Source organism: Sinohyriopsis cumingii, chromosome 4, assembly GCF_028554795.1.
Source record: "Sinohyriopsis cumingii isolate HCF-2022 chromosome 4, ASM2855479v2, whole genome shotgun sequence".
Classification (NCBI taxonomy): domain Eukaryota; kingdom Metazoa; phylum Mollusca; class Bivalvia; order Unionida; family Unionidae; genus Sinohyriopsis; species Sinohyriopsis cumingii.
The window spans coordinates 74,260,396-74,286,815 of NC_142964.1; the positions used below are offsets into that span (position 1 = coordinate 74,260,396).

Here is a 26,420-nt window from a genome sequence, read left to right on the forward strand (position 1 = left end):
GATCTCTTCAGAAAAAACCTTTAACATACTATGCAATTAAATTCATAACAGAAGACATGTGATGGCATTGGATATGACATCACAGTACATGAGATGAATAGAAGGAAAAACATAGGTAATACAATATGATCCATACAAAGATATCATGGAAGCATAATAACAAAAGGAAGAAAAGAATACTGAAAAAGGCATGTGATGCACCTCATAAGGTGTGAACCAGAGAAATATTTCATAAAACTATCTATAGCGGTTAAAACATGACATCTGGGATAAGGAAACAAGCCACTGACTTACAATATTTCATTTGTGACCTTCATCTTGTAGCAGGGGAACTTATTAAATTTCTTTGAGAATATTTATCCAGTAACATGACTATTATGAAATAAACTCTAATACCTTTGAATCCAGCCATATTCCTGATAGCTGAAAAAACGTCTTTCCATGTGTATGTATGTATGTATCTATATATATATATATAGGGGGGGGGGGAGAGAGAGAGAGAGAGAAGGGGGATGGGAAAGGGAAGTAACTCTTACAGGACTACTTCCCTTGCTCGCACAAGGTGACCAAATTTATCCAAGTTAGTTTAATCATGATAAAACTGAACACCAACATTAAATTCACACACTCAGTACAAAACCTAGGTGTTATTCTTGACAGCACTCCCACTGCACCAACATGTCATGAACATACGCAAGGCTGCATATCTTGTGCTGAGATGCAACAGCTACATTTGCAATTATCTTTCAGTTGATGCCACTAAAATACTTGTGTGTTCCTTAGTACTTTCAAAAGTGGACTATTGTAACTCAATTCTGTCTGATTCGTCTCAATATCTACTCCAGAAACTTCAAAAAAGTTCAAAATACAGCTGCTGGATCATAATTAGAGTACCATGATCAGAGCACACCTCCCACTGCTCTGTACCCTATACTGTTTATCCATTCAATCCAGAATCAAACACAAAATTTGTTCCATGTGCTATGTTTCACTGATGGGCTCCAGTCCAACATACCTATCCAACCTCACCAATGTTTACACACCAGCAAGATACTTATGCTCCTCTTCTGACACTCATATTCACATTATTCCCACTATGAAAATGAAGTCATTTGGACAACGTTCTTTTGCATACCAGGGCCCGAATTGCCCACTGAACTTAGACATAAAGACACAGTGATTTCATTCAAGATCACTTAAAACTCAAGCTTGCAATTTCACTTGTAGGAACAGATTTAAAGACCTAATAATGTTTCCTTACCTTAAAATGTTTCCTTACCTTAAATATTTCAGCATGTTTTCTGTTTTCTAATTTCATGGTGTTTGTTTTTGTAATCATGTCCTATTGAGCTGTCTAGTGTTGTAAAGTGGTTAGAGCTTCTAAAGATTAGGCACTATACAAAGTCCTCATTATATTATTATCATTAGATGAGCACCAAACCTCAACTCCAAATGTTAATGAGAGACAGACAATGTCCTAACATAAAACACCAATCTGAACATGGATGTATAAAACCTGACCATGAATGGATAGGAAAAGTGACTTTTGATGGAAAATGACCATTGTAAGTTGTTCTTACTATCTCCGCTTCTCTTCTGGCCACAGCAACCTCTGTCAAGATCTTTAACACCTCCTTCTCCTCTGTCTTGTATTCTGTCATTTTGGCATCTTTAAAAAAAAAATCAAAGTTAACGATGTGTACAATGACTATACTAGACCAGAAAATAAGCATTTGGACTAAATTGGTAGTCCCGATAATCAAGTAATATGCATTGATCTTCAATATGTAGAATCTATTGCAATTTACATTATACACAAAGTACACGCCTCAGACACTATAACAGGATTAATTACACAGGGTTTTATGACAAAAACTAAACTTTATTTTAAAGGTTATGATTTAAATACTAAAAATCTGATGTTGATTGATAGCTTAAATTTGGAAATCAGACTGTTTAAAAATAAAAGTATGAAAAAACTAAATTTTATAAAATAGACTGAATTTGAACTTTTAACATCTATTATTTGTGTTGGTATCAGAAATAATAAAAGACATTGTAAAAGGGGCAACAGATTTAACAGCAATAATATATACATCATTTATATATACATACAACATAGCAGAGATATCTTCCTTTCAGTTTTAACTAATTACATGATTTTTAACCATATGCCTTTTAAAAATTGAATATATATCACTGTCAGTTTACAATGGAAAGCAAATATTTAAGTAAATTGAGTTTCTCTGAGAATATTTACCCAATCATATTAACATTAGGAATACAAGCCTGCTACCTCACAAATCCAGCCCTACTAAAGAATGAAAAACATCTTTCCTTTCTAGCTTGTATAGACCAAGGGCAATAACTCTTATCCATCACTTTCCTTGGCCACCTCAAGGTGTTATTAGCTTTTAAGCTGAGCGATATACTAACAATGATGCTCGCATGGCAGGATGGTTGTAAGGGACCTAGTTACATAAGCAACACAGTTTAGGGTCACTTGATCTGTGACCCATACATATGGAAAATAATTACTGAAATCTTCATACCTACAAAATTTCAAAGACAAACCCAGTGAAGCTGCTAGGCTGAGTTGATTGTTTTAATTGGGCTGCCACCATCAGACCTACCAGATTCAAGACTTGCTTCTGTAATGCTAAATCTCTGAGATACAAGCTCCAGAAGGCTGACTCGGCATGCTGGCCAACAGCTTCGTTATCTTGGAACAAAATGATACATTCAGACACAGGGCTCACAGCGATAGCTCTAATCTCATGAGCGGTAATCTTTATCAGGCAACTCTGATCTTGCAAGACATCCAAGTCCACGGGACATATAACCATTTTCAGCCACGAAGCATGGGCTTGAGGGATGATATCCTGCTTCCCAGTTTTCGCTGGAAGAAAAGAGATGATTGTGTGTGCCACAACTAGTCTCTGTAAATTTTCGAGTAGTGTTTACATACACGATCAGGATCTTGCATGATCACTGCTCTCAACAGGTCTATGGGAGAGAGTGAATAAATGATGACACTGATTGTCAATAGATGGTAATCTATGTGTAGCTACAAAGCCTGGTTATTTCAAGAAGACCACTGAACCATCCAAACTGAAACAAAATTGTCTGGGTCAATGGAAAGGGCATGTAACTTGCTCACCCTGCATGCTGATCCAAATATTATCTCGAAACAGGTTTTGTATCATCATAGCTTTAGCAAAGTGTGGGCTAAAGGCTTAAATTTATTTTAACTCGGCCATGTTAAGACCCAGGACTAATTCCATTTTGGAAAAAGAGTGAAGGATTTTGGTCAGTTGAGATCAAAATTGGCTAAAAGATCAGTTGATCTTTATCATGTTGAATATCACATCTACTATGATGCCAGAATATCACTGAGCAGTAGCAATCAAGTGTAATTGGGGTAAACTGTTTCTTCTTGAAGAGCCAAAGAAAAATTTAACCAGTTGAAGGATTGAGGAACTAAGAGGGATGATATTATTGATAAGGCACCAGTCCCTGAAAACATGCCTTTCCCTCATAAGTGGATGGCCTTCTGTTGCTTGAGAAGATTTTGGTTGGCTGGAATCTTCCTGGGCAGGTCTGTTGCAAGATCGAGTAGATTGGTACTTCAGGACTTGTCCCCTCTGAGAGGGGCTATCAGAATCATCTTGCATTTCTGACTCTGAAACTTCTGGATTATTTGTGGTACCAAGACCATGGGAGTGTAGGCAAATCCCCACAACACCTCGCAACTAATTGACAGAGCATCCACATCCCAAGCTTCTGGATCAGGAACTGGATAGACAAAAGAAGACAACTTGTGGTTCCAACAAAAAAACTGACCATCAGATGTCCCCAAAGTACACAGATCTGAATAATTACTGATTGATGTAGAGACCATTCCATATGAATGACTTGAACTTTCATGGATAGAGTGTCAGCCAATATAATGAGTCTGCTGGGAATATGTCTGATTTGTATGTTGATAAGAAAGTTGTCACACCAATGCAGAAACTGCCAAATCAGAACACAGGTTGGGCTATCCGGTGCCCCCAACCCCACCCCCATCTAAGTAGGTAGGTCACCACCACAGAGTTGTCAGACAAAATGAGGGCCATTTTGCCTGATAGTCGATCCTTCCTGTAGTTTAAAGGCATTGATGACAGCCTTAATTTCTAAAAGATTGATGTGGAGAGGCCACTCCACTGACTCCCTTGTGCTGCTGGCAGTAGTGAAGTCCAGCAACAGAAGGGCATTGTTACATACCATTATTACTGCTTGGGGCTTCTCCAGCAGAATCCCCATGGCCAGCCAACATGGGATACACCTTTGATGCAGGAATCATCATATCTAGGGAGTAATCATGACTGGATGATTGAGGGGACTTGAAAAGGGGCGCCAATGTGCTAGCAACATCATCTGTATGGGCACATAAAATGATCAAGTCTGCCACCTCAATGAATAGTTTGAGGAGTTCCAAGAACTCTCTCACTTTAATCCAAGTCCTGCTGTACAATTTCCACTGTCCATTTTTTGATCAGTGAGGATATCTCCTTTTGTAGAAATGATTTTTCTGATCTGATGGTATGTCCATGAATGGGTATAGGAGGAAATGGGAGGGGGTTGTATAAATGAAATCTAAAGCCCCTCTGAAATGACCTGGATCCCCCACTCATTCTGAAGGAATAGGGTGATACTGTGAGCATGAAATTTTGAGGGGAAGTTCCTGAGCTGCCTGCCTCTGAACTTCTTCAATTTTTCCTCCAAAATGTAAATGATGAGGCTTGAGTGACATGGACTGCAGACATGCATCACATCATATTAGGTCGAAGTTGGCAAAAAGCAGTCAATGATTGGCCATCGAATAGTGAGCTGCCCATTAAATGACTCTAGCAATCCTAGCCATCACCTTCCAAGAGTGGTCACTACCGAATTTCTATGCAAGTCAGAAAATTGCCAATGAGGACAAACTGAATATTGAAGACATAGCAACTAAGTTTCAGACTAGCTTTGATATGGCATGGAAAACATTTATAAAACAAAGAAGCAGACATATGAGCTGCTGCTAGATTTTTGTCAAGGGTTGGGAGCTCAGTGCTGAAGGCGTTTGAGTGAGCTTTGTACCAGCACGATGAGAATGTCACTGGTACTTGGCTTTCCACAAAGAAAGCCTTAGAATTCCCTGGATCACCAATTCTACCTGATAGATGGTCATTGATCTCCTCAAGTTTTAGCAAAATGGGGAAAGAGCTGCAAGGATGGTGCTTTTCCTCCTCAATGATTCTTTAACGTAATAGTTTTCAGTGGCTGTAGGTGGTGGCAGGCATTTTGAAGTTGCCAACACCCTACACATTTCCTCAACCGTGGCCTTGAAGCTAATGCCAGTACATTCCATTATCGGATCTGAGTATAGCTGATGTGTAGAAACTTCGTCATACTATATACATGTTAAGTAATGTTCTGGTACTGCTTGCAGCTCTGGATAAACCATACCAGGTGGAATCGATGAATCAATTCTATCCTCTTTGCAAATGTCACTAAGTCTCCCATGTGGATAAGCAGTGAACATAACCAAGTCCAGTATTGCCAGAATGGCTGGCTGGTTTCCCTGGTGTATTTTCAGCCTGGATGCTGGAAGAATAGAAGACAGTCAGCCTCTCCAAGGGCCTAACTGGACAGACCAATTTCTCACTAAAATCTCCATCATAGTAAGGGTATGTCACAGATGGTACAGCTAAATGGATGGATCTGTCACTAAGATCTCAGTAAATTCTAACTGACTGGACTGTTTTATCAAAGAAATCCCCATGCTCAGATGGCTGAACAACAGTGACAGCGAGGCAATATTATGAAATGGGTCCAACGGACCCAGTACAAACCCCATGTGCCCGGACTTACAGGCCCAAAGGCCATGCTTGAACATGGGACACTCACTCAATGAGCCAGAAAACAATTGTGTCACTCTCTCCTGGACCAGATAACACATCTATTCGAAGGCGGACAGTTGTACCATCTCAACATTATTCTCCTCCACTGCCAATGATAGTACTGTGGCTGGCGGGGGGGGGGGGGGGGGGGAGGGGGCCATCGTACACAACAAGATTTGCAATGGAGGTCAACTTTGGATGTTGTTATGTGCATTTTATTTAATTGTTTCTCTGTTAGTTTTAATTTTTTTTCTATTACATGCTATTGTAAAATAACACTATGTACTGGACTTGACCTTGTCCAGAACTGAGTTCAGTTCTGTTTGACCTGATTGACTTAAAAAATTTTTTTGTTTATTTCATTGATGTAAACAACTAAAAATAGCTTCATTATCCTCTATGGATAAATGAAACTTTCTATCTAGTTACTGACCTTGTTTCAAAATCAGTGACAGTTTTGGTAAAAATTTTCTAAAAAATTATTTTTAATTCTTTCTCAGAGTAAGAATCATTGAGTCAAGGTAATACTTGGAGTACATGAGGTTTATCACATTCCATATGCTAACAATCTTCTATTTAATTCTAGAAATAAATACCTTTACCCTCATCCAGGGATGTATTTTGCATCATAATCAGTCATATAACTGATGCTCTGTTAAAGGGTTGTCAGTTTTGGCTCTAAATTTTGACACGTTAAGTTGTGCATTTTGAGTTGTATTGTGATCAGTTTTGGCTGAATTTTATTTTCTTCAACTTATTGAATTCAAGTGATTATTTTCCCTGGAAATACAAAAGTGGAATAATATTTGTGTGATTCAACAAGAGACTGGACACAGCAGCACTTTGTAGGTTATTCCAGACGTCAACACCTTCTATCTTGAATTTCATCAGGATTCGAACTGAGATTCGCTTAGAACTTTTCATTTATAGGACTTGTGTTTAATATTTCTTGGATTATTTTTGGACTTAATTTGCAATACCTTATTTTTCTCTTAGTATTTTAGGGAAATAAATTATTTGTTAAATTTTACAAAGTTTGTTGTCTTCACTCTTTTCTGTAACTTAAAGAGCATAAACTCATAACAATGTATAGTGAGGACATCAATGTTATCTTTTCTTGACTTATTCCATCTTTCCTTCCTTTTTGATGCTTTCTGGTCTACTGTAGCCCAGACTTGCTCTGTCCATGTATTATATACACTGCATGCCATGGATGATGTACACTTAGTACTTTAGATACAAGAGTCATCATTGTCTGCCTTTGCATTGAACTTTTTGCATTTATTTGATAATTCTACAGAAACAACAAAGAGAAAAAAGCATAAATGAGCAATTCAGCATGTTACTAACTCATTAATTCCACCCTCATTACTAATGGAGTAGGTGAAAATAGTGTTGTGCTAACTCATGAATGAAAACATGAGCACAACAATTGAATGTTGTAATGTAGTCTTAAGTAGACAAAGTCTGTAAAGGTCACAAAGTCACTAAAATTAGGAAAAAATTGTAAAAATACAGTGGAACCCTGCTATAATGTGATCATTGGGGTTAAAAATAATTGGATCATGTTAATAGCAGGGTCACATTAATGCAGGGTTTTACAGTATTTTACTTTATTCAGAGAACAACGCATTGGCACATATATATTTATTCATGTCTAATGTATATCATGAATAGGGTATCAACACCATTTACTATCATGCCATCGTGGCATGCAATTCATCCATAATCCATGTAATTCCATTGAAAAATTGCACAGATTTAAAATATTAAATAATTTTGTCACAGATCACTGTGTCTGAATTCAGCGTCTAATACAAACACCGTTTACTTACCAATTGATGTTGAAACCGTCGTGGCTTGCAGTTAATCAATAATACATGTAATTCCATTGCAAAATTTGTATACATATTTAAACTATTCAGTAATTTTGTCATAGATCATTATGTATCTGAATTCAATGGGAAAAATTAACAGCAAAATTAGGTTAAGAAAGATGAAGCACACATGTGGTTCATTACGTTCCAGGGTCTATGAACAGTAGCTGTACAAATTTCATACTGCTAAAATTGTATCATATGTATTTCAGCGTACCTTTATCCATTGTAAATTTCCAATAATTAACAGTTGTATGCCTATTCATTTGAACGACTACAGCAATAATAATTAACAAACAACACATGCTTTCAGTATGCATATAACGTTTACTTCAGATTTTGTGAATATCAAAAAAAGCGTGAAAAATACTTTTATAAAGATTTTTAAGCTGAATGAACATACAATTTCATACCCTTTCAATTTCCAGCTAATGAACTGGACATTATTTAGTGTCTAATAACACCGCACGGCCCACCAAACATGTTGGCAGTTTTCATGTTTTTTAAATTGTGAGAATCTTTAATCAACCACTGCATTGTCTGCTGCTTGGTTGTGTATGCAGTTAAAGAAGGAACACATGCTGGCTATTGTTTGAGCAACAATTGTATACAGAATTAATTAAAGGCAATTAAAGATGACTTACTGGCTTTACTCATGGATCAGTTCCAATAATGTTTATTTAGGCATAACACTTCAAAAACCTGGTGAAATTGTTATGTTTCAGAAGCAACACCACGATCGCATTATATTGGAATTTATAAGTGAACTCTTCCCCCAAATGATAATAAACATTTTACACACTATTTCTCGTACTTTAAAAAAAATTAATTCTGGATACAGAAAAATACACATACATGTATTTAAAATTTCAGGAACCATGCCACAATCATATTATATTCGCATTCAAACACAATCTCCTATCCAAAATGACAATAATTTTTTTATGCACTATTTCACATACTTTAAAAAAGTATTTATTTTTCCAGGCATGAGAAAAATACACGTACATGTATTTAAAATTTCAGGAACCACGCCACAATTGTATATTCGAATTCATACACGATCTCTTCCCCAAAATGATAATATATTTTTTATACACTGTTTCATGTACTTTGAAGAAAAAAATTCATGTCCGAATGAATATGTGAAATTTCGGGAACCATGCCACAACTATGTTATATCCTTATTCGCAGGGTTGTACTGTACCTGTAGAAGAATGATTGTCAGACACGATAAATACCAATTTAAAGTTGGATGGTCCAATCCTAACACTAAGATAGCTTGGATCTTTTGAGGTATAATGTATATGTTATCCGTTAAGCAGTGAGCTTAAAAACTAGCAACACCTGGTGGTGGTAGGGGAGGTAATGGGCAAGAGTTATTGCCCTTTGTCTAGATACACCTAAACAGGAAAAGATATTCTCGTCTTTAGTAGATCTGGATTCACAAAGCAGCAGGCTTATATCCGTATGATACATTAAAGTGATTGGGGAATGTATGTGAAGGAGAAACACAGATTTCTTTCAGTCATCAAAATTTTTTCAAGATGAACAAAGATTTTTTTCCTGTGGTTTAAGTTACCCAAAGACAAAGCAGAAGTTAAATTCAAAATGTATGTAATTTTTATAATACTTTCCAATTTATCTTGTTTAAACGACTGTGAATGTATTTATTTTATTGTAAAAGATACAATCATTCACATACCATGGAAAGAGTCAAAAACATTTAATGTTACAATACATCCTTGCTTACAAGTTGAATTTTTTTGGCGAACTACTTAGACCCTGACCTGCCAATGCATACATGCCAACCTTGAGAGAAGTATATGCATAATTTTTGCTATTATAAGTGGCAAAAAAGTGTAATCTGTGTATAAAAAGTATAATCTATATATTATATGGCATAACTGAAGTACACTGCATGAAAAATGTACATTGAATTTTGCTACTAACATGGATATACAACATGGCAAAACTGGGCAAAATCCATGTGGATTAGAACCAGAATTCAAACACAAAACATACTCATACATTATTTATATTCAACACTCACTTTAACTAGTCTAAATGTCTAACTTTTGCTCAATGATTGTGAGGTCCACAAATTTTGCAATTAGGCCCATCTGCTCATAGAATTTTCATACACAAGTCATACCGTAAAAGATCTGGCATCATTTTCTTTAAAAATACACACTGGTCTGCTAACCAACTTGATTATCAATACAAGACTTTGCCAGACAGAGTTTCAAAGCAAAGTAACACATCTGTATTTCTGTATCTGAATTTAATTTTTAATGTACCAGAAAAGCATAATCCATAAGGTCATACTGAAGTTAGACTTTTGCAAAAACACTCCCATCAGTGTGAAGTAGTACTATATTTGTTTACAGAGTTACTGATGACAGAATAACCCCAAATTCCTACTAGATAATTTTGAAGCAATGTTCAATGCAATGCTGACATTTGAGGTTTAACAGCCTGTGGAAATTGCAAAGAACACGATTACCAATGAAGGAACTCTCCCAGTTTCAATTATGCTTAAAAAAAAAAAAATTCTGGATGATTTTTGGAAATGGTATTTGGAAGAACATGAAATTTGCTACTTGAAAAAAAAATCATGTTTAAATGTGGTGCAAGAAACCTAGTTAGTAACAAAATTAAACACAAAAACTGAACCAAAGGCAGTAAAATGCAAACTGTACATCACAGTGATCTACTTCTGTGGAATGGGTGTGGTATTAATAGAGATGCATAAGATTATATAGTTTAATGATTCTAACATGAATAGAGATTGAGAAATAATCTTAAAAACATAACACTGACCAGACACTGAAGCATGGAAGGTAGGTCACAGTGTACACACACACATGTACACAGAGGGTAATAAAGCCTATCTGATCTGGAGCTAAATGCAAAATGTTACCCAATCTAGTAAAATGTGAAATGCTAATCACTGTAACATTTTTTGTGGTAACAGTATGATACTAACAGAGGCGCATAGAAAAACAGTTTGATGATTTTAGCATAAACAAAAGGTTATCAAACAGACTTAAAACTCGAAATCTACCCAACTGAATGAAGCAAGACATACAGCTCACTGTGACTTACATTTGTGATGATGGTGAAGTACACATTAAGATGTATCCCCACATTTATGAATGTAAGTATCATGGGATATATACATATACAGGATGCAATAAACCCAGCTAGTCATGAACTAAATGCAGAAAACTTAACCCTAGCCAGTAAAATGTGAAATTGAGTTCACTGTGACCTTTATGTGTGGTCTGGGTGTGATTGTAATAAAGGTACATAAAACCAAATAGTTTCATGATTATCTCTTGAAGACAGTTTGCAAGATTGACAAATAAATTTAATTTGGGTAGGTATTATATGGCATTATTTTGACCAAAATATTTACAAATTTTCAAAAATTATTTAATCTGAGAAAACCACGACAAAAAAATTGATTAACATTGGAAAAACTTAAAATAGCAATTGATCTTTGAAAATTATTTTGATATGATGTCAAATGCACAGGCTGATGACATCACCTCTGACAATAAAATTGCCATTTAGGGTTGGAGTATTTTTAGAAAATTCAGGTGGTCTACATGCAACAACCAATTTCATATTTTTACAGAATATTAAGACATGTATTAATAATCTATACTAGAATATCACTTTAGTTGTCACATGTGGACCATGGTACAAAATGAAATAATCTAATTATATCATCATTTGTTGAGATCTTGCTTCGCTATGATGATAGAAGTAATGACTACATTTAAACTGACATTTCTGATACAAAGAACATATAAAATAATTCTGACACAGAAAAGAGTTATTTTAATGAAATATAGATGAAGAATATTTATTTTTTATCTATGTAAGTTTCATCCTGAACTGATCATGGACCAAAATTGATTATTAGTGTACCTACCCCTTTAATAAAAGTCTGTGAAATATGAAATATGGGTCACAGTGACCTTCATCTATTATGATGTAGTAATCATCAAGATGCATCTCTTCACCAAGTTTCATGATTCCATGTATAACTGTTACAGTATTTGTATAGCATATAAAAACTAAGCACAAAACTTCACAAATAATATAGAAATTATTTACATGTTTGTACCCATGCAACATCTCAGTCCCCCCCCCCTCCAGGGGGTAAGTACAGCAAAACCCATTCAAGACTCTTGCTTAGGATTTTGGAAGATAAATTGACATTCAGTGAGGAAGTACAAAAAAACATGCGTACATATGAACAATAATGCTGGGATAGTACAACAACTTACCTCTACTTTGTAGATATAAGCTAAATTTGTTTCTTTAAAAATAAAATAAAAATCACATTTTTAACAAGTGTAACAGCATACTCACTGATAAATGCTTCGATTGCGTGTACCAGCTTGATGTCAAACTGTGTGACCAGTGTGATTGCCATACCAACACGCCCTGAAATATTTCAGTTGACATTTTCTCATTTATAGATGCCTCATACAAGTAAAATATTTTGCCTTGAAAGACCTTCATGATATCTTCAACATTTTAATATCTATGACAAAACATCAAAAAAAGTAAACCCTTTAATAACAATACGGACTTGTTATCTTTGTAACTAATAGAATTCTTCAAACAAACAAATTAATTAATAGTTTTACATTCAGAAGCAGACTTTATTTACTGACTCCATATCTTCTTAAATCTGAATGTTCATAAATATCCAAACTTCTTAACTGCATCAACTGTAACTCTAGGAAACAGTTATTCTTAGAGGAGTAAATTTCAAACACTTTTTAGTATGTTTGTTAAAAGAAAGGTTAAACCACAAACATTTTTAAATCAGATACATTTTTAAAGTTTGTGTTACATATAACACAATCCTACTTATTTCAAAATATTTTCAGAATGGTTTTCAAAATTTGGGCTGCTTTACCAGTAAAGCATACTTGCAAATGAGATCTCGGGAAGGCACTTGTAAATTTGGGTTATATCTCAGTTTGGAATTCTGCATAATTTTCCTAAGAACTAAGGGTAATCTGAGTACCCAAATTTATACTTTTAAAAAAGTGCCTTTCCACGGTATTTCTGTTGACTTGTATCTTTGTTACAGACCCATCAATAGTTCATTTAGATTAGGTACAACAATCCAACTGTGAAAATTTGATGGACAGTAATTAGATTGAAATATTATCTTTACAACTGAGTTAATGATGCTACGAAACCATTCACAAGTTATTTTTGGTCAAAACATCAATGGCAAAACATGCTGCCAGACTGAATCAGCATGCAAGGATCTCTGACTGGCTGTTTGTCAAAGCTCTGGATTGAGTGAATTTCATGTCTGGTAAGTTTTCACTAAACAACACACCAACTTACTATTATGACTAGACCATTTTTCAATCAGTTTTGGAACAATGTTTAGTTTATACTTGTAACTATTGTTGTCTTCGATTCATAGAGTTTTAAAAGCTTTAGGGTGGCCTTACAAGCCACAAGATATTAAAAGGATTCATATATCAATCAGAAACTGGATTTGTAAATAGTTCTAATGTCTGATAAGTCTATCATAAAGAAAAAGTTTTTATTTTTAAATCTAACAAACCAAGTCCAAAACCAAGTGAAGATAGAAGTCCAATTCCATAACCTATATATCACAGTTACGTGGAAGGTATTCTAGGTCAAAAAATGGACAAAGGTGAGGTGTAAGTATGAGATACATACTGATGACATTAAATTACCTGCCCTAGCTGTTCTGCCAACCCTGTGTACATAGTTCTTTGGCTTATTTGGTACATTGTGGTTTATGATCAGATCTACTGTTGGAATGTCAAGACCACTGAAAAACAAAAGCATGTGAGAGACATACAATATTTTTCTATCTGTAAGATGTCCCTTCACAACCTGTGACTAATAAACTGATATGAGTAACTTCTTGATTTTGCAACACCAATTCCAGTTTAAGTACTCAGTTGATAATGGATATAATAATTTGCACTACTTTTTTAAAAATAATATGACAAGTCCCTCAAATATAAACTCTGCAAACTACCAGAACTGATGAAAAGCAAACCAAAACAACAAAACTAATTACAAAGTCTAATGCTGAATATAGGCAGGGATGATGTATTTTTGACCATGAATGCATTATGTTCCCTGATCAAAACAGAGACACAAAACCTGTGGATAAATATTGAGCATGGTTAGTTAATATGCAGAAGAGTTCCTAGATTTTATCCACCACTAGAAACAAGCTTGGGGGTGGTCATGGTGAGTCAAAGCTGTGGGTATAAAGTTAGGATTCAATGACAAAATGAGGAGGATGAGGTTCAATCGTATGATCCAAGATTTTAATAACGGCTGATATTACTTAATTTATCAATTTTTAAAAATTACTATATTCATTTACATGTTGACAAGAGCAAATCACTCATTTCAATACCCAGTTTAAGTTTGCATCTAAAACGTTTCAAAGTTCTTCACTAAAATAAAATCACTTCAGACAACTGCATTAAATAGAAATGCCAACCCGTAAGCATGCTTATCAAGAATCCAAGCATAAATTATGGGGAATCAAGGCAGTTTGTCTTCAAGTCATTCAAAATCACAAACTTTTATACACTCTTCTTGTGAGCCTATATGTACTTGACATGTCAGTAATATTTATGATCCAGCGAGAATAAATGGTGTAACCATTGCTCCAGTTCCAGAACCCTAAATTCCTACATTCTGTACCAAAGCAATAACTATAAACATTATTTTTCATCATTGGTTAAATGCATATTTCTTTTCTCATCTGTGCTGCTATTTCTCATCTAATTTCAGCAACTGGATTCCAGTCACGTTCAGTGCTTTACATTTAGAAACTCCACTCTGTGTGCAAGTTGCACATATTGGTGCTTAAGGATTTTTCCTCATGTGTCCACAAAGAAAACTCCCACTGAAAATGTATCCCTAAATTTCATTAATATAATTAAGACTGTAGAACTGAAAAAATATGTATTCACTCTGGTAAATCTGGAGTGGTTGGCATCTCTGGGCCATGTTTTAACATTTAATAGGTAGTACAAGCATTCTGAACAATGCAGTGTCTCAGCTGTGAACAGTGTTATGAAGACACTGTACTTTCTGCTATAAAGACAGAAATCTTCACATACTAGGATACAAACTTTGGGCATGTATTGAAATTACACAAAATACTCAGTTTAATATTTTGACAAATATAGAATAAACTTATATGACTTTTGAAATTTTTAATACAGAACCTTCACATTGTTGTCACAGATGCCACTGATGTTGCTGCCAAAAAAGTAATACCTATATATTCACATTTACAGGTAAATAAAAATGCTACATAATTTACAAAACCGGAGACTTACCGACTGGCTACATCTGTGGCTATGAGAATTCTGGCTTGGTTTGACTTGAACTTGGCCAGAGCAGCCAGTCTCTGTTTCTGTGTTATCATGGAGTGGAGAACAACACAGTCAAATCCAAGCTCCTCACAGACCATCCCCAAGATCTGGGTGTACCTGCAGACAGAAAGATCTAAGTCAAAACTGTACCAACCAACACGTGACAACCCATATATGGTTGCTATGAATAAGTGGCCTTCAAATGTAGGTATATAAGTCAACCTCAGTTAAAACATACTACCATATAATGTAGCCTTAAAACATACTCCCATATAATGTAGCCTTGTGTATCAAATAAAAAAGCCCTGTCTAGAGTCATGCAATTTTTATCTATTTCTATTGCAATGCATTTAAACCCGTAATTCCCAGAACTACGTATAAAAGCTGACTGTATGGTTAATATACAAGGAGTGGGATTGCATGTCAAGCTCATTATTATTGCATTGCTGTAAAATGTGACCATGACCCCAAGGTCAAAAGGTTGAGAGAGCATGTCATACAATAAATTGTCTCAGCCTCATAATAATGCATTCAAAATATGAAGACAATTCATCAAAGGGTTTAGGAAATGTATTCAAATAAAAAAACTTTATCCAAGACCTTAATACACATTTTCCATGAGTGTGACCTTGACCTAAGGCCACACAGCTTCATAATGATTCATCCCAAGTATGGAAAACACCATCAATTGCTTTTGGAAACAAACAAATTAATTTTTAAAAAAAACTTAAACATCAACACAAATTTATGACTGACTTTGATCCCAAGCTCATATGGAGTGAAGGAGCACATTGCAGAATGAAATGTCTATGCTTCTAAATGATCCCTTCCAGGTATGAATAAATTATATTAAGTAGTTTAAGAAAAATTAGCTAACGAAAACAGTTTATGAAAACCATAATGCAAGTTTTCTATGACAATGACCTTGACCTGAGATTAAAAAAGTCAAGAAGCAGCCATGTAGTAGAATGAATTGTCTTAGCTTTGCAATGATGTATGTCAAGTGTAAAGAAAATCCATCAAGAAGTTAAGGAAATATAAGTAAATGAAAAACTGTTCAAATGAAAACCATAAGACAAGTATTCTATGTCTGTGACACTTAACCCAAGGTAAAGCGGCATGTTACAGAATGCATCATCTTAGCTTTAAAACGATTCATGCTAAGTATGATGACAATCTGTCAAAAAGTTTTAGAAAATATAGGCAAATTTAAAAACTTTAACCAGAACCTTCATGGAATTTTTCTGACCATGATATTGATTCCAAAGTCATTGGGTCATGGATGTTTGCAAGCATGTCACAGAATGCATTGTCTTAGCTTCATTAGTATTTATTCAAAATAAAATGAATATCAATCAAGGGGTTAGGTAACATAACAAGTTTAAACACTTCAACCAAAACATCAAATGATAGTTTCTATGACTGGGACTTTGTCATAGAATGATTTGTGTTAGCTTCATATTGATTCCAGCAAAGTATGATAAGAATATATCAGAAGGTTTAGGAAATATATGCAAATGAAAAACCTGAATCAAAATCCTTAACAAACTGTTCATGTCCCACCTACTAGAAAAGTGACGACCATGTCTTGCATCCCAGTAACAAGGGGTTGACAGTAAATTTGTCTTACTCAACAGGACCTGATTACACAGGCAGCTGTTACTTGCAGGTGGTCGTTATTATGGATTAGACTGCACACTAAAGGCCTGAAAATTGCTGGTTACTGTAGATTTTAAAATTACATTAAATTGGTACTGATATTAAACCTCCAGCTGTTCTTTAAAATCAATATGGTTCTCGTAGATAAAATGGTCACAATGTATCTGTTTTAAAAGAGTATTAAACAAACATTTTAAAAAAATCAATGAGTTTTACCTTCATTCTATTCCTTATTTGCATTTAGTTCTGCTATTTGTATTGAAGAGAACAAATAGTTCTGACCATGGCATTGTTCTTTGACATCAGTTGTTATTTAGTTTATATCAGCCATGAGCTCATTAAAACCTTGTTTCATGGAATAACTTAATTACTGTAAAATGTGATTTCAAGGGGCCTTGATTAAATAGTGCATTGGCTTTACTGTTTTCTAGTTTTGGATTTCATATATCGCTCCATTAGGTGCAATTGTTTGTGGTCAATTACTAAACCCATCCCAATATTTTGGTTTTCTTCACCTAACACACTATGCCCTATAACACATCGTTTGCTGTGCTTGCTCATTTAAATTATACAAATTTCATCATAACAAGAAGAGGAGGAAGACAAAAAAGACAACAACAGAAACTGGCTGTATACTATAATACATACTGACACAATAATACACTCCCTCGCTATAAGGCCCTTCATTTAAAATAGTTTCTGTTATAAGTCATGTATGGTCACATGACCAATTTCATTAGGTGGTAGTAAATTCAAATTTATAATAATGAACTTTAATTCTAAGGCAGTCTCACTATAAGGCTGTATACTCTGTAGCTCCTATGGACAGTATTATAATGAAGGAGTACTGTATAATGTATTTCATTATTAGGCAATCCCACTATAAGGCACTATACTCTATGGCTCCAATAAAGTGTTATAACAAGTGAGCACTGTACAAAGAATTTATGCTTCAATATCATTGAACAAAATAATCTATTATTTGGCCTGAAAATTAGTCGCAGGATTACAATCTCATGTATACCAGTATAACTGAGACCAAAATATATACCGATTTCTCATCTCTTTTCAAAAGATGTTAATTGTGACCTACTTGCATGTGCTTGTAAATATCATAATGGAACTTTTGGGATGAGCCTCTGAGTATTTGTCCAGGATGTGCATCATGTAGGCATCCTTTACATCAGCTGGTATAAGAACATAATGCTGCTCCAGGCTCTCCACTGTTGCTACCCTAAGCAAAATGAAGAGGAATTCAATCTAGATTCACAAAACATAGACCCTGCTTTTAAAAGTAACATTTCAAATGGATGACATGATGACTTCACGCTTCAAAGACACTTTTCTTTTGTAGACTTAGTAAACATTATCTCTTTGCAGTTTTCAGTTGCAACTGACTGAAACAGTCAATGCATTAAACTAGAATGAAATTTCACATACATTACACATTATGTCCCAATCGCATTTGTAAGGGGACCTGCTATGTACATTGTTTGAAAAACTGATGTGGGTCTTGGCTTATCAATGATGATAACATTACCCAAGTACACATAAAGACATCATAATATCCTTATTCAATTATTGATGATAAGACTAATCAAGTACACATAAAGATAAGGTAATGGCCAGATCCTGATAACATAATAAAAAACACGAGGCCCAACTGGGCCTGATATCACTCACCTGTCTTGCATATCTAACAAGTTGACCATGTCACTAAGAAAGCTTATGTAGTATTGTAGAAACATAAACTGTAAACTATCTCTCAAACTTTACAAAATGCCAATTTTACCTATTTTACAACAGTCTCATTAAAATTATTCCAAAGATAAAGGTATAACAATACGATTATCTCTTGCACACAATCAAAGTCATCCAAAAATATTTAAAAGCTACATTTACTGATAGAGTTTAATTTGCAGTCTTCAGAGTTACATAGTTTTCACACAAGCTGAAATTAAACCTAACAGGTTGAATTTCATATGGCCATATTTCTTTAATATTAGTAATTAAATCTGGAATTGTTTCAGGGAAAAAGCATATTGGGGTATTTATTATTAAAAGCTAACATCACAAACTATATAAATTTAAAGTAATTTGCAATTAATGTCATTAATATTTGAATGCCATAAAATAATTCAAAATACATAAAAGATATGGATGAAAAATGTTTCAAGCGACAGTCAAACTCTATTTTAACAAACATATCAAACTTGTTTCAAATATTTTGGAAATTAACCCTGTAGTGGTGTTGTTTTGGGATGACCTTGAAATCAGTGCTGATTTGTTTCTAACTGCCCTCTCTGTGTATGCTGAATTGTTTCAGAACAATACAGACTTTTTGGGCCAAATCCATATAACAACTACAAAACTAGTATTTATAATCAGATTGCTGTGAAATTGTGCATATATGCATGGAGATTGCAAACACCAAAAAATGTCGGTGAAACTGATTTCATTACTTTTAGGCCTCTGCTAGATAATTAAAACTTTACTTTCAAACATATCTCTACATTTCAGTATGGTACAATATTTCGATGGTGCAATATTTATGTAGTTATTATTCACAAATTTTCTCCAAATAAAACACAATTCAATTTACTTATATAGTTCACTGATAAGGAACAAATACTAATCATACTGAAAATGGTAAATAACTATAAATTTACTTTGGTTGCCATAGTAACCAAAAAGTAATGTTAGTGTTTGAAAGGTTTAAAAGACTGTTTAAAATAATATTGTTGGCAGATTCTGTTATCCAACTAAATACAGCATTCATTGTTCAAAGAACTCAATGTTATCAATTTGTTTTAATTATGAAGGTAAAATAATAATTATCATAATGTAGAACAATTATATTTGTCATGTTTTAGGGTGAAGAGAATACTGTTTATGCAATGAAGTCAAACTAACAGAAAACAAGTTTTCTCATTTGAAAAATGTTGAAAGGCAGATGTCTTACAGATTTTTATGTAAACATCTCTATAAGCAATTACTGTTGGTTGCAAGAATAAATCTGATGAATACAGGTATCTCTATATATCTGACAAATGTAATAACTGACACAAAATCCATCTGCAGGTTTGTCATCGACTGCAATGGACTGTTATTTTATCACATCATGTAAATGAAAGAAATATAAATTTTTCTTTCAAAATAAAAATTACTGTTAAAAAGGATAGGATTTCACACATGGAATTTATGACTTTTAGGGTTATTTCTGGACTCGTACTACATAAACTTTTCATTTTGCCAGCATCATTACTAAATCTTATGTACATCATAACTTTCCTTTACTATCTATTAACATTCAGATTGAATTTGATTGCTGTTATAGCTTTTATATTCGATGTATTATTTAATGTATGACAGCCAATGAGCTGCAAGATAATGCCATTAATACGGATGGACCTATCTCACTGTTAAAGCTGTCCTAGATCTCCATGATATAAGCATATATTCCAAGTTTAATCAAAATCAGAAATACAGCCTCCAGAATGGTAAGAAGCCCAAATATAGGAAACAAGAAAACCTCGTTTTTATGCAGTGATCTTGACAATGCTCAAACTTATCAAACTTATACTGATGCTATAAAACCTATGTTCCAAGTTTGATCAAAATCAGTTTAAAAACATAATAAGCAAATGTTAACAGGCAGACGAAGGAAAAATGGCCACATCATTAACTCACTAGACCTTATAGCCAGCTGATGAGCTAAAAGAAAACCAATACTTCTGCTGAACATTAGGCCTCACCATTGAACAGTATCTTACTGTAGTTATATTTGATACAAGGACCTACTATTGTTGTCAACAATGCCAATGCATGCATATATGGAAAAATGACACCTACATCTTCCTAGTGGGATTGCACCTATTGCTGCCTGGAATCAGTTACCACATGACTGTTTTTTTAAATAAAAATTCTTGACCTGATGCAGTCATGTATTTTTTAACTAATGAAGGACAAGTTTAACACTTAATCTAAGGCTAATCTGGTCCATGTAATAACAAAAAATGCTGCACAGAGCCAAGAAGGAGTATCAATTGTGTTATAAAGCAACTGAGGCAGATCAGTTATCTAGTAATACAGATGGTAAAAACATGAGTCCCTTGAATTTCTAGGAATTTGCACTGCTTAGTGCTGAAACCATCTCTGCTATTTTTAAGCAATATCAAGAGTATCAAATCAGTTGCTGTGGGAGCAGTATTGGCACCATTTTGATTTAGGACCAACCAGATATTATTAGAAATATTTCTAGTAAAAGTCATATCTCATATGACCAGCCATTCAGGAGGAGTAGTGGTAAAAAGAATTTCAAATTTTTTGGCTGCTCCGAGTGGCAGAGTGGTCTAAAGTGCTCACTGTTCCAGATCACTGCTGTATCACCTATGTATGTGTGGGTTCGAGTCTCAGGTACAGCTAACATGGGTACGTGAGAAAATTTACCATTAGCTTCTCTTGGGTTGGTGGTTCTTCCCAGGGTGTCCAGGGTTCTTCCTCCACCATTCATACTGGGTACCATGTATAGCCTATCATGTGCTCAAAAATGGCATTAAACCCTATAATAACAACAAATTTTCAAGCTAGTCACCATGCAGCCATATTGGAAGTTGACCATTTAATTTACATGAAACTAGATATATAAGTTTTCTGGTGGAGCCCATGTCAATAAGACTTCTCGCCTAGGTGTATAACAAGATTTTTAAGATAGTGACCATACTGAATGTCAGAATGGCAGCAATTCCATTTCGGTCCAACTCATTCTCACAAAGTCATTTGGTGAAATCCATGTTGGAATGACCATCCACCTGGGTGAAGTAGTAATAAAATGATTTTCAAAATGGCCACTGTGGTTGCCATATTAGAGGACAGATCAGCACCCTTTTCAAATGGGGTCAACTAGAGATCGTAAGAAGTCTTCGTGTGATTGCTACATATTGATATGACCATCCCTCCAGGAGAAGAAGCAATAACAACATTTTCAAGATGTCCACTTTGTTGGCCATATTGGATGTCCAAGTGGCAAAATATTAATTTAGGACCAACTAGGTATCATAAAAACCCTTTTGGTGAAAACCACATGTCAATATGGCTTCCATTCAGGAAGAGTAGCAAGAAGATTTTTTAAATTGCTGCTTTGGTTCCATATTGGGTGTAAAATCAGAACCATTTTGATTTAGGACCAACCAGACATCATAAGAAGTCTTTTAGTGAAAATCCCATGTTGATATGACCATTAAATCGGGGGAGTAGTGATAATAAGATTTTCAATATGGCAACTAAGGTGACCATATTGGCTTTCCAAACATCACAGTTTTCATTTAAATCCAACTCAATCTTTGGATAAATATGCATGGCAATCCTCTAATTAATTTATCAGAAGTGGTAATTACAAGCTTGTGTTAATGGATTGGTTAGAGAGACAATGACAACAGACAACAGGCCATCTCCTAAGTTCTTCTGGTCTGTGATCAGTAGAGCTAAACAAAAAACAACAGTTTCTATGCTACTTACTCTGATTGTTGCTGCCAGAAAAAAGGTTTGGTGAGGGCCACTTCTTGAAGTTCCTGTAGGGTTTTTGTCATTGTTGCACTGAACAGCAGAGTCTGGCGCTTCTTTGGCAAAACTTTGAATACTGTCTCCAGCTGTGCTCCAAAGTCATCCTCTATTAATCTGTCTGCTTCATCAAGGACCTGTGTCACAAAAATTGCAAACATTATCCCACCAGTGAAACAAATTTCAAGGAAAGTGATTAATTAAACATTACATATCACATATCCTTGCAGAGAAATCCTGCCGAGTCAATGTGGAGTGGACTCTGCCAACTACGGCAAATCAGTATACATGCTCTAAATAAGGACAAATATTGCAAAATAAATGTTCAGTACAAACAAACCAGAATCACTTATAATACAAATTAACACAACAAGGTATGTTTTAATTTGTAAAGAAAAACATTTGATTATATTTAAGTTTTTAAAAGGATTTTAGCACCCTAGTATGTTCTTTATCCCTAAAAAGTAATTTTTTTTAAATGCAGTTCTTGATTTATAAAATCTAATTGATGATAAATGGCAGCATTGGTGCTTACACAAAACCCCTTGTCAACATGATGAAAATCCAATGATAGTGACAGTGGAATGATGCACAGGGAGGCCCTGAGTGGCCAGGTGGTCTAAAGTGCTCACCGTTACGGATCACTGCCATCTCACCTGTCTGCGTGTATTAGAGTCTCGGATTTAGCTGATGTGGTTATGTGACAAAGCTTGCCAGTAGCTTCTCATGGGTCGGTGGTTCTTTCCGGGGTTTTCCCAGGTTTTTATTCCACCATTTATATTGGCTGCCAAGTATAGCTTATCTTGTGCTGAAAAATGGCATTAAACCCTGCAACAACAACAACAACTGATGCACAAGTAGTAAATTGTGTTAACAGTCATGAGTGATAATCATTTTAAAAGACCCTGCTAATTGGAAGGAAAGGAAGTTTTACCTTGGGGTTTATATTTAAAAGGATGTCCAAGGGTGTACAGATGAAATCAATGAAAATCTGAAGGACTTCTCTCCTCAGAAAAGCGAGTTGTCCCTTCTGGGAAATTTGGTCTTAGAGTACAGCAGGATGCCTGTTAGCAGAATTTCTGATATAAGTGAGCAAATCTACTGCTATGGAGATCAACTTCATGTTATCTGCACAGAAATTACTTTTTATTTATTCTTGTTCCTGTTTCTTGATGTGTCCCTCTCAAGATGGGTCCTTGATGAGAGGCCACCAAACCAGCATCAAAGGGGTACTCCACTTTTCACCACTTTGTCTCCCTCATGATAGGCCTCTCTCATGAGGCAACCTATTTACTACAATGTGATGGCCTCCTATTTCTGTCAACTTGGCTATAATGACATTTTATATTTAAGGTAAGATTCTATTTCCAATTAAATGTTCATGGGAAAAATGTACATCAAAGTACATTTGATCTTGAAAGTAGAATATTCACTGCTTGCTATGAATATGATTTGTACAGGTCAGGCTGATGGGCAAATCAGGTAAATAAGTGCCCTCATCCAAGAATATTTTTCTTTGATGCCATGAGACCAAAGTCGACTCTGCCTGGCCACGAATCAGCAAAACAAACCCCTTGATATTTTGTCTAAAATAGTGAATTTTACATGGGTTTTAGTTTCAAACCAAGTACACAGGTGCACAACAGAACTTTTAACACATTAACCTCTGACGAAGAGTTAACATGGCAGGAGGTAATAGCCTACTGCCGAGCTCTGTAGTGTCATGGTCATGCATGATACACTAAAGTGGGCGGTATTATAGAAAGGTAGACAGATGTAGCTCTACAATGATACCAAATAATCTGGAATTTCTAGTTGCAATACAAAATACAGAGGGAAAAACCTCATTTTTTGGACCCGATTTATTTCTACCCAAAATTTGCTAGTGGTCGGAATCTGAATTTGTGTCTGGATTTTAGACTTTTTGGTCTCAGATCTAAGGCAAACTGATATGAACTGCAAACAGACAGATGCGCCTTTGCAAAAAGTAGGATAAGATGGGCATTTGGAATAAAGAGTGGTCTTGATACAAAAATAATGGGTCCGTTTACCAAAGAAAAAAAATTCCAACTTTTACCCTTCTGCTCATGCACCAGCCAATGAATAGTGATGTTTCTAATACAACTAGGCAGTATGTTATTGAATGATCACCTGGAAGCTGGTGGTTTTGGATGTATTCAGAAATAGCTGTCACAACGTGTTTCCTACTTGAATTTCAGGTGAAAATGACAAAAACCTCCAGGGGTTAATGTGTTAAATCAACTCAAGTGCAAATTGTTTTAGCTGTTTCTGGTACATTCAAATATACAGTGAGTTAAAATTTCACCATGAATCATTCTAGTGTAAAATTATGTGAGGGAAATCCTTGGCTTTTTCAATCCCAAAGACACTTGTGTATCATGCAAGAAGTTGAGACTAAAACTGGAGTTTCTTTTGTAATGCAGTTGCCATATTTGCAGTCGAGTCTATGAATCAGGCAAGAAATTTTGAAGTAGTTCACTAAAACCTACTAAGAGAACAATGAAGCCATCAAAAATTTGAGCTGAAAACACGACAGAATGAAGTGATTTGCCTAATGCTTTAATTACCAGTAAGTGATTCTGGTCCATTAGTGCAAGTGTATAAAGATAATAGAGGGGTATATTGTAAAATAGATCTGCAATAAAATGTTAATTATATCAAAGTCAAAACAGAACAAGCACTTAAAAGATAGTATATGTATATATACGAATAGATTTAACAGAGTCTGTGACTTTCAAATTTACCATAGAAAATGACAAGGTCTTTATATTTTATGTTTATATGACTATAACGAAACAATAAGACTAGTTGACCAATGGTCTGTGGTCTTCACTTTAGCAAGTGCTGAGATGTAATTTTTGTTGGATACGAAAACATCAAAGGGCTTCCAAACTCATATTACAATGCACTTTGTGTTTTGTTATGGTGACGGACTTAATAATGATAACTGATTAATGATAATATTTAAAGGTATGGTCTGTGAAGTCTTTTGAACATTTGTTTATAAACACTAGTAGAGATTGTAATGACAATAAGAGAGCTTATGTATCAATCACTGTATTTTCTCACCAACAATTATTAAATTTTGAAAAGAACAAAATGGCAAGATGATATTTTCGATCTTTTTTGCAAAGGTAAATCTTCTTAGTAGAAATTTTATCTCTGATAATTTAATGGATTTTTTGAAAAATACAAAGCGATATGTACAAACAATTATGATACATTTAAATAATTTTTATTTTGATAACTGGATTGTTAATACAAAAAAATACATGAAATACAGTAACAACATCAACTAATTTAAATTATAAAAATTACCTGAAACCAAGTTTTGTTATTATAACGAGTGTTGACTGTATCATTTATCATCAAGATATCTAATTATGATGCTACTCATGTACAGTATACACAAAATGCATTGATTATATTTTACTCATGCTGGTGGATGATGCTGGTGGAGGGTTCTATTGAGTGTAACTCAGTGAAATCTCCTGTATCTAGCTATATATTTTTTACCAGATGTATCTTCCAACCAGCTCTAGTTCTGGAGTGGTTTCTACCTTGCCAGTCTGAGGATCAGCCCTATATCCTTAAAAGAGTTATTGCAGTTGCTGCATCATGGACCATAAATCAATTAAGCTTAGTACCCAAGAGCACCATGTAACTAAAGCCTGACCCACATATAAATTTCGGAGATTCCAGAGTGAAGAAGGGTATACTTCAGTGAATTCAACACAAAGATATGATTGGAAAGTGATTATACAAGTTATAATGAATAATCTGCAGATTAGGATTAGACTGGTATACTAACAAGGAATCGTATTTTGCTCAAGTTGAAGGTATCGCAGCTGTCCAGATGATCTGCAAGACGGCCAGGTGTGGAGATCACTATGTGTGGCTTCACTGACAAGTTGAGACCCTGCTGCATCATATCTGGAAATAAAGAATACAAGTTT

The 26,420-nt window shown here is 34.8% G+C and overlaps 1 protein-coding gene across 1 annotated transcript in view; it reads right to left on the reverse strand.

Moving 5' to 3' along the window:
- LOC149801460 (putative ATP-dependent RNA helicase DDX49) overlaps positions 1–26,420 on the reverse strand; it is a 43,717-nt gene that overhangs the window by 6,349 nt on the left and 10,948 nt on the right. The window contains exons 4-10 of the mRNA XM_089955611.1: positions 26,276–26,397; positions 22,402–22,580; positions 17,978–18,118; positions 15,190–15,342; positions 13,552–13,649; positions 12,191–12,265; positions 1,581–1,669 (exon numbers count right to left, since the gene is read on the reverse strand). Coding sequence (XP_089811737.1) covers positions 1,581–1,669; positions 12,191–12,265; positions 13,552–13,649; positions 15,190–15,342; positions 17,978–18,118; positions 22,402–22,580; positions 26,276–26,397 — 857 coding nt within the window. The remainder of the gene's footprint in view (positions 1–1,580; positions 1,670–12,190; positions 12,266–13,551; positions 13,650–15,189; positions 15,343–17,977; positions 18,119–22,401; positions 22,581–26,275; positions 26,398–26,420) is intronic.